Source organism: Rhinichthys klamathensis, unplaced genomic scaffold, assembly GCF_029890125.1.
Source record: "Rhinichthys klamathensis goyatoka isolate OS25496 unplaced genomic scaffold, OSU_Roscu_1.1 h1tg000262l_1, whole genome shotgun sequence".
Lineage (NCBI taxonomy): Eukaryota > Metazoa > Chordata > Actinopteri > Cypriniformes > Leuciscidae > Rhinichthys > Rhinichthys klamathensis.
In genome coordinates, this window is record NW_026606783.1 from 761,438 (window position 1) to 771,787 (window position 10,350).

A 10,350-nucleotide genomic window follows, 5' to 3' on the forward strand; every position below is an offset into this window, starting at 1 on the left:
CATTTTAATTAAGGAAATTGAACAAGCAGCAAATATCATTTTTGGAGGAGAAAGTCTGAATGTCTTTGAATATTGCAAATCAACATGATCAAATTAGATTTAACTTAGTTAATTATTAAGTAAACAAATATGTATACAACACAAACAACTATATAAAAAAACAGTGTTTTACAACATCTCAAGTGTATCTTTTTACAGTATAGCATTATCGTTGTATCTGGGTTCTGGGACCCACACAGAGCACAGGATGAGCAGCTCCCCCTGCTGGCCTCACTAACACATTTTCAGGAGAAACCTTAGCTTTCCGAAGCGAGAGAGCTACAGGTTGACAGCAGCTGCTGACAACACAAGGTCCCCACAAGCATCACATACACCCATTTTCCAAGATTCCAAAAACTTCCATGAAAAATACAATCAATATAAGCTGTGGAAAAAGTTGAATCTTCCATGCTGACTCATAATCATGTTGATCTTGGTCTTCAGTTTCTCATATCAACAATGGTGCATTAAGGGACTTCCTGCATTGTTTTTATCAGTTTGGCTGTTTCACATTGACAGAACAACATTTGTCAAGTAAAGCTGACAATACTTTTGATTTCATTGAAACAACTCTGGTAAATTAAAGGGATAGTTATGAAAAGTCTGTCATTATTTACCTACTCTGTCTTTCCAAACCTTTACCCCTTTCTTTTCTTCTACTGAACACACACACACACACACACACACACACACAAATATATTTTGAAGAATGTTTGTAATCAGACAGTTTTGGTCCATCGAATGAAAAACAAACACAAACAAACACTGAGACATTTCTCATCTTCATGCTCCACAGAATAAAGAAAGTCATAAAGGTTTGGAACGACTTGAGGGTGAGTAAATGATTATAGAATTTAATAATTATATACACCCCAACGAATGTGTCATTTACTCACTCAAGTTGTTCCAAACCTGTATGAATTTATTTCTTCTGCCGAACACAAAAGAAGATATTTTGAAGAATGTTGGTAATCAAACAGTTGACGTTTGCCATTGACTTCCATTGTATTCAGTAAGACTCACAACAGTGAACATACTTTTTTAGCGTACATGAGTATGACGTTTCTGTGTTTTTAAATTTACTCTCAAACTAAAGGAATGCCCCAGGCCATGTGACCATATGGGGGCCCATTTAGGTCCTTGTATATCATGCATTATCTGGGCCCAGTGGAGAGACCCATAAAACATTATCCCAGTTCCTTTAGTGACAGCCATATGTTCCTGGTATGAAAAGTTTTAAATTATACTTGCTGTGGTGACATCAGCACTGATGCAACAAACCACCTATAGCTACATGCAACAGGTAGCCACTGCATATTGCAGACAGCAAGTAAAACTCCCATTTCCTTCTCATCATTCATCATAATGTCATACTTGAATCCATCAATCCATCTCCCCATAAAAGCATCTCTGAAGGTGATGTACCACAGGTGTGCCAACATCACTCACAGGTGAAGACCACAGCCATGGTCCTATGGTTAATTCTAATAACTAATGGCCATTACATTGATCAACTTTGTAAGAGCAGCCCACCTTTCTCCCATTGGTGGTTCTGCACTATGCAATATGTAAATCAGAAAACGTCACTTCCCGTCTTCCTGTGCGCCATGTTTTTCAGCAGGAGTGGGGTGATGTTTTAGTGAGATATAATCAAAAGTGGGCTAATCCTGCGCTCGGTTCATATTTCACCAGACGATCATCAGTGCAGTAAGGAACGCGGATTGAGCGCAACCTGGATGCTTCATAATATGAAGTAGCCGATTCCATACTGCGCGCCTTCCAGTGACGCCGGAAGAAAACGGACGCACGCACGCAGACATCCATCCACTCAATCGCAGCTCTGTGCCAGAATATTAAAGGTAGACACAGGTTTATGATAGACCCTAAAATACAGTTCGGATTATGAATGACATGTGTCATTGTGTGACATGTTCCGTACTACTTAAAAGGCACGACTAGGTCAAACAATTTTAATGACATGTCCGAGACTGGTTTAAATAAAAACAGACCTTACATGGTTACAACAACTAGTTATTTTTATTATAACTATGTTATAGGCCTCAATAATTGAGGTTCATTTAGATGTCTCTTTAATCTACATTAGATTGACGCAAAATGTAATTTGGCGTTTGAAAGAGTAACGTTAGGCTAATGCACATTGATTTGACACTGACAGGCTGTTCAGAAACATTTCGTGTTATTTTTGTTTTCATTTGCAGGATCAGCAAAATGTATCAAATTCCAGTGAAGAACCTTACAAAACTCAGACGACCAAGGAAACGCGTCAAAAGTATTTTGTGTGACATCGGGAAGCAGCAGTGCCAAGATTTAATGGAGGTAGATCATTGAAGTAATGATGTTTTGTATACCAATGATCTGTTGAATGCATGGTTTTTATTGGCTCACGGATGTTGATGTTGTTAACTGCACTAACTTATATGAAGTAATTCTAGATCTTAACTGCATTACAGTTCAGTGTCACTCACTTCACAAAATCATTTAGTTATTTCAAAGAGCCTTACAAATTACAAAAGATATCGACAAAAACTGACCATTTCTAATTTTCCAAATTTATTATTGAAGTTAGAATGTAACGGAAGAAGCAGCTAATTTCTTCCGTATTGAAACTGAATGTGAGCTTGCAGTCGATTATAAGCGATTAAAGCGACGATTGGAGAAATCTGGCGTATATTACTGTCGTTTTACCAGAACAAGTTAAAAAATAAAATGCATAATATATTGATTATCGGTTGATATTAGTGATTTTGATATCAGTCTCAATTGATATTGAATATTTAATTCTGCATGCACATTTCTGCTTATATTTACTTTTAGATTGATTTCTATATGACAGCAATTGTAAACTTCATTTTTAAAAATGAATTATGTGTCTTTTATACTTTCAGTTGCCTAAATTCACATGTTGCATCCTAAACTATTTTATTTTTTGTATGTTGTCTTTATTTTATTTTTTTACACATTATCAGCGTTTCTTTCCACGAATATCATTATGCCTGTTAATGAAATTTTCTTTGTTTCCAACAGACATATAAATGTTTTGATGCTGGTGAAGCAAGTTTTGACAACACGGAATGGGATGATTTCACTGATGGTCATGTTGGAAAAAAGAAAAAAAAGGTGATTTGCATTAACATCTGTTATGCACTGTAAAAATGTTTTAATTGTTTGTGATGTTATAAAAACATAGTTGTTTCCATCTCTTTAAATACATTTGGCACCACTTTTATTTTAATAAATAATTTAAGGTAGCAATTTTACTTTTCAGTTTGAATGGGACGAATATTTTTTACGCTGCACAAACTATTGATAAACATAATTTCAAGATATATTAATCATGATATTATTTTTGTCCCTCAGTATCCATACCGGAGCCAAGCTCTGTGCTGCAGTCTGTGTTGGTACTCCAGCCGGTCAGTACCCACGTTCAGAAGTCACATCCATCGCTGTCACTGTAAAGATCTGAACGTGGCCTGTTTGTTAATGTGCCCCTACTGCCCATTTGTCAGCTCTCCGAAAGTCACAGAGCAACACATTCAGTTTTTCCACATGCTGCCATCAAAAGCCCATCGTATATCTCTCCAAAGCAACCCCAGCCATACTTTGGCTCACGCACCGAAAACTGTGTCAGTTACAGTCTCAGCTGATGCCGCCGATGACAGATACACGTGTGCAACCTGCGGCTATCATGACTCTTTACTATACGTGATGAAGAAACACGTCTTGGTAAACCACTATGCTACTATGCTGGATCGCTTCTTCGGGCTCGGGTCGGACAGTACGCAAAAGTCTGGTGGTGTGCAGATACGTGATGGCGCACCAATGAAATATCATTGCAAAGTGTGCAAACTGCCAGCAGAGACCATTGAACATTTACTTTATCACATTTTAAGTTCAGAGAAGCACAAGGACCTGCACTGGCAAATAATGCCTTGTATAATCGAAAAAGACTGCATGAATCAAATGACCGGATTGCAGAATCTGCTGAGCCTTGCTCCAAAAGCGATGCACCAGGTCACGTTACTTGCAAGACCGAATTACATGGGCCAGCAGATGCAACATACAAATGGAAACGGTACGGTTCTTCTGGCTGGCCCAAGTAACGCAGCAGCTTTGTTTTGCTCTCCTGGTGCAGGACAGATGTTTCTGTCCCCACAAACGCAAGCTTTACTGTCGGGCACGACTTTGGCTGCGCTTCAGAATGCCCAGCATCAGCAGTCCCCCAGCGGGATGCCGCAAGTCCTGCCTACCTCTCCAGGTAATATGGTGATGCCAAACATGCCGCAAAGTGCACCCAACACGGTACCCATCACTATGTCCATTCCCAGGCTACCACAAACCCAGCAAGCACAGCAGGTTCTTCTTCCGCCTGGCATCCAGGTCAACCTCCCGGGCGAAATGGGTGTTCATTCACCATTTCTTTATACTCAAGGTCTTCAGCTGAACCAGTCAGTTCCCAGAGCTCCTCTCGTAGCCTCGCAGTCTGTGCGTCTCATTCCCACAGGCAACAATGTCAATGGTGTTCCAACATACACTCTAGCACCCGTTCAAGTCACCGTTCCTGTCCACGGTGGTCCCGCTCAAATGGTATTGGCGCAAAACCAGATCAGCCAGCCTTCAAACTCAGCGGTGGTGCCCGCAGGTCTCATGCCTACAATTCAGAGGGCGATAAATAGAAATTCGACACCAAATGAGCTGGCTGTAATCGCGCCGTTTTTGAAGAAACATGACCACCACACTGTCAAGTGCCTGAGGTGCAAGATTTTACTGACAGAACAGGGGATTTTCCAGCATTTGTTGCATGGCTTGAAGTGTCTGTTCTGCCCTCAGATGTTCTACTCCTTCAAGCAGATCATGGAGCACACCAATAAAGATCACAGTCTGAAAATCAAGGAAAACCGGCATTTCATAAAAGAACAGTTTAATCTTGACTGTGACGACAAAGGCAATCTCATGTTCAACACTTTCAATCTGAACACAGATGTGCCCAAAGATCTTCTTGACAACCGCGAGCTTAACCTCGCACTGGTCACCAGCACTCAGGATAAGCTATTCATAAAAATGTATCCAGACAAGGCCGAATACGCAACCGCGTTGAAGGTGCCACCCACCGCCTGCCCATTTTGTCAAGTAAAGCTCCAGAACTCTGAAGACTACGAGCTCCATCTTCAAACAAAACACCACATCGTTCCCACCATTCATGCCATACTAAAAACACCTGCTTACAAATGCATATATTGTTTTGGGGTGTATGCCGAAAAATCGACACCGAAAACCATCTCCATTCATGTGCAACGGTGTCGTTGTGCTCCCAAAGCGGTCAAGGAAGCAGAGAGGAAGCTGAATCCAGATACAACGGAACACCTTGATGGTGATTTATGTAGTTCTGTTCAGATGGCCAGTACTTCAGACACAGCTTTTCAGGGGGGTCTTGAATTTGCCAAGCCAAAGAGAGAAGTAACCACTCCGAAGAACAGGAGAAGGAACTCGAGAGTTCCAAAGGTAGAAGTCCCTAAAACTCCAGTTGAACTCGTCTTGGAACCAATGGGGATGGAGAGGACATCGTTCGAGGACAGAAAAGACTTCCTTTCACAGTACTTCCACAGAAAGCCATACGTGACGAAGACCGAAATCGAACTGCTCGCTTCCCGTTTGTGGATAAACAAGGCTGATGTAAAGGCTCACTTTAACAGCAAGCTCACCAAGTGCTTGAAAGCAATTCAGAAGAAGAGGGTTTGTGTACGTCTCGGGTTCAAAATGATTGAAGTGAACAAGGTGAAGCACAACCTCTTCATTCCGGAGGCAAAGCCTGTTAAAAAAAAAGATGCGGAAGTGGTGAAACATGACAGCCTTGTTCCAGAGGTAACTGTTAAAATGGAGGACGTGAATGAAATTAAACATGACCTCTTCATCCAAGAGGTAACTATTAAAAAAGAGGACGAGGACGTGAATGAAGTGGGACATGACCTCTTCATCCATGAGGTAACTGTTAAAAAAGAGGATGTGAATGAAATGGAACATGACCTCTTCATTCCAGAGGTACGGCCTCTGTAAAAATAGCTAAACATGTTTGTTTGATAAATTGTGTTTGTATTCAGCATGTTCACACTAGGATGTAAACCATTGCAAACTGTTTATTTAAAATTACTTGATTTACACATTTATAAGATGGTTTGCCTCTTGGCATTAGTCTATGGAAAAAGGGGAACCTACAGCAATGCTGAAAGACTCTACACTCTACAGTTTTGTATTTTTGTTGTATATAGTTCATATGATGATGATGTTTAAAAGTTTCTTTTATTACATATCTTTATTGCAAGAAAGAAAAGACCCAGTTTCCCATTTATATTAAAATCATACTTTTTTGGACACTTGTACTATACATTTGGGGATGTCTAGTGAAATAGTTCTGCATTTAACATTTTATATTAGAACCGTAAAGAAAATGAAGGCTTGGCTAATTATTACTACTAACTGGCAAATTAGACAGCATTTCATAACTGTATCACCAAAAGGAACACTTTATGGTGTTTTCATGTTTTTTCTCTTTCATATAATACACTGTAATCATTTCAGACATGTGAAAAAAGACAAGTGCCTCCGTGTCCTATTTAAAGTTTGCAGTTGTATTTGCCTCTTGGAATAAACGTGACTAAATATTACAGATGTGTGGTTTACTAAATATAAAATTCTTTGCGATTCAACAAGTAGGATTTTCCTAATGTCATTAATGTCCATATTTTATCAATTATATATATATATATATATATATATATATAGGTATTTTATTTATTCAATTGGTCAATTATTGCTACACATAATGTATATTACATAGTCATGACATAAACTGATTTTTTTATTTATTATCTAAAAAAGAAAGTTGCTAAAAAGTCACTATATAAAAAAAACACCTATCACAAGGATGTAAATGTAGAGGAATCTGCCATTATAACCATTATAGTTCATAAACGGATACTTAAATTATTAAAAACACATGCTTCAAAATTCATATTTGAAAAACATATAAATACCTATGAGAAACTATTGTGGGAACCATAACAGTTGAGTTATGGAAGTAAAAATCCCATTCATTTTCTCCTTGGGGGAATTGTTTTTAAAACTTATAAATTTCAAGAAAGACAATAAGCAATAAGATTGCTAATCAATGGTATGCTTTTTTTTTAAAAAAAATTTAAAGCCATCAGTCTGCATTATTTAAACTTTTTTTTTTTTTTTTTTAATAATCATATTCATCAACAATGGAATCCATGGTGATGCACTACCAATCTCCACCTCCTCACAGCTTCAAATCAAAGTTTGTGATGTTTTTTCACCTCGTAGCTTGTTGATTTGGTTCATGGCATAGACTATAAACATAGAATGAAAAAAAAATAGACTATAACTCGCAAACAAAGACTTCTTAAAAAACAAAAAATCTTAAAAACCCTTCCAGAACCAAGGCCGCTGCAAAATCGTCTATGTGCAAAATAGGCGGGCACTGATGCACCTACAAATTGACGTCATACGTGCAATCTGTCAGCGTCGTCGATCGACTCCATCTGGATCAATTACTTCACCCTTGCCTTACCCTTCGCCTTCAGACAAATGTAGTCGATGCTGCGTGAGGACAAGGATAAATCAAACTAGTGATCATGCTGGCTGTCAAGAGAGTTCTTTGCTATAAAGAATGGGCATTAAGTCGATATACCTCACTAACAAGCATGTTCTGTAAAATGACAGCACGACACGAGACACAGCGCTCGTCCTGGTCTGTTATGCTTAAAGAAAGAAGCATTCATAGTTCAACCCGTCTGTCTGGAGGTAGTAAATTGATGAAGATGCTGGCCAAAAAGAAGTGAGTCGCTGTTTTGTATAATTGATAAATACAAAATAAAAAAGTTTCGCCAATTCTGACTATAAAGTTGCATGAGTTACATGGTCGTTCTTTACAGGAGAAAACAGTGGTATGAATCTCCTGTGCAGGTAAGAATTCTTCCAAATATATACTACTTTTCAATTACTTCACTATTACTTCATTATTTTCGTTTTCGGTATTGTATACTTTAAAAAATATATATTAAAAGTTAACTATAAAGCTGCGTTTACTCTGTAAGCAGAATGACTGTACACTACACAATCTCTTACAATACCATGTTTGTCTTTTGCATATTTTGCTCACCTAGGCCACAGCGCTTCAGCCTGGCTTTCTGAAACCATCAAAGCGAAATAAAGAGGACAGTGTTCGTGTGAGGACTCTGAACAACATCATCTATAAAGCAGTGACAGACTTACTGAGCTCCTATGAGGTCAACTCCGAGATCAGTGCCTACAATATACAGATTTCCAAAGTAGGATGTGCTCTTCCTTCTAACTTCCGTGTCATCATTAAAAGGATAGCTCACCCAAAAATGAAAATTCTGTCATCATTTACTCACCCTCAAGTGGTTCCAACCCTGTATGAGTTTCTTCTGTTGAACACAAAATAAGACATTTTGAAGAATATGGGTAACCAAACAGTATTTGGCACCATTGACTAAAAATAGTATTTTTTTCCATACTTTTTCCATTCAATGGTGCCCACACAACTGTTTGGTTACTGACATTCTTCAAAACATCTTCTTTTGTTTTCAGCAGAACAAAGACATTCATACAGGTTTGGAATAACTTGAGGGTGAGTAAATGATGACAGGATTTTCATTTTTGGGTGAACTATCACTTTAATTATACCTCATATGTTCAATAATTAAAGGGATAATTTACACCAAAATGAACGATCTTACACCATTTACTCACCTTCATGTCATTTTAAACCTGTATGACTTTCTTTTGGAATACAAAAGATACTTTGAAGAATGTCAGTAATACAATAGTTAACCTTGATCTCCATTGTATGGGAAGGAGAAAAAAACATTTTTCAAAATATCTTTTATGTTCCACAGAAGATAAAAAAAAAAAGTAATACAGTTTTGGAATGACAGATTTTAAAATTCTCTTTAATTATTTACACGTTTAATTTCTTCAAAAATGTTGTTTTCAGTTCTGCCCTAAACTATGTCTCCTTGTCCATGTAAGGTTTCACTACCACCCGATTTCTCTGCATGTCGAATATACTGGAAGACAAGTCTGTCGGCAGAGCAAGACAGCCATATTCAGCAGGCTTTAGACAAATGTGCTCCTCGCATACGGTATGTCTTTTTCGTAGTTTAATTTACGTTTGTTTTAACAAGTTGAAGGTAATGTTATCATTTGGTTTTTAATATAATTTTTCAGGCATCTTCTCATTTCTCACCAAATCCTTGGTAGTGTTCCTCCTGTGATTTTCATCAGAGATAAACAATATGCTGCTATCACTGAGGTAACAGATAACATATAAAAAGTAATATAAATAATTAATATTCATATATTAGCAGTGCATGAGTTTTGTAGATGGTGTAGCTAATATCTGTGTGTGTGTTATTGTCCGATCCTTAATCAGATTGAAAACCTTCTCAAGAAAGCAGATTTTGGTCCAGATGAAAATAATTTACATTTATCCGTCAGCGATATCGGGTAAGAAGAATTTAGTTCTATTAAAACCTTTTTCTTTTTAAAAAAATAAATTAATGGATTTCTAATTGGTTTGATCTTTTAAAGGGCCAAACTGCAGCCCATAGAATCTGGAGACAAGAAAAGACCCGTTTTGTTTGGTGTCGATCACGATGCTCTGCACAAACAGATTGAAGCCTATAAACGAGAGAAGGGGGCGAGAGACTCTCTCACACAGAGTCCTGCTGCAGGAGGACTAACACAAGCACAGCTGGATACACTAGCAGATATTAGGAAGCAGAAACTCGTAGAGAAAAAGAAACAGAAATCTAAATGGATGAAGGACGATGACATCACTCCTAAGGATTTCCTCTTGTCCAGAAGCCTTCAAAAAGAGGATAAAGAGGAGCAGGACAGTGACGAGGACAGCCGGGTGGATAGCCAGCTCTCCGAGCTGATGGAAGAGGAAGACAGGAGACACTGAAATCAGATCTTTTGGTCACTTGCAATGTTATGCTGTTTAGTGTGGTCTGTAAAATAAAAATATTCAAGCTTTGGAAAAAAAGTAAACGTGTATATTTTGACAGGTGATCAGTTGATTTTTTTTTTTTCAGTGGTGTTCCTATGTAATACAGAAGGTAGGAATGATCATCTTCAAGGTAAAGCAGTTAAAATACAATTAAAACCAGTAAATGGTTATATAGCAGACCTTAAACTTTCAAACGGTAGTGTAAGTGATGCTGTATTGGTACACAGCTTTAAAGTGAG

At 38.0% G+C, this 10,350-nt stretch overlaps 2 protein-coding genes across 2 annotated transcripts; both read left to right on the forward strand.

The window, feature by feature from the left end:
- Nucleotides 1-1,626: 1,626 nt before the first annotated feature.
- Nucleotides 1,627-6,719, forward strand: adnp2a (ADNP homeobox 2a). The gene is made up of 4 exons (XM_056267665.1): nt 1,627-1,898; nt 2,259-2,376; nt 3,085-3,177; nt 3,418-6,719. Exons 2-4 carry the CDS (start codon nt 2,269-2,271, stop codon nt 6,109-6,111), a joined length of 2,895 nt encoding a protein of 964 aa, XP_056123640.1. The 5' UTR covers nt 1,627-1,898; nt 2,259-2,268; the 3' UTR covers nt 6,112-6,719.
- Nucleotides 6,720-7,662: 943 nt separating this feature from the next.
- rbfa (ribosome binding factor A) lies at nt 7,663-10,173 on the forward strand. The gene is made up of 7 exons (XM_056267658.1): nt 7,663-7,912; nt 8,010-8,040; nt 8,241-8,405; nt 9,130-9,242; nt 9,328-9,412; nt 9,533-9,606; nt 9,691-10,173. The coding sequence occupies exons 1-7, from the start codon at nt 7,710-7,712 to the stop codon at nt 10,064-10,066; spliced, it is 1,047 nt and encodes a 348-aa protein (XP_056123633.1). The 5' UTR covers nt 7,663-7,709; the 3' UTR covers nt 10,067-10,173.
- Nucleotides 10,174-10,350: the final 177 nt, after the last annotated feature.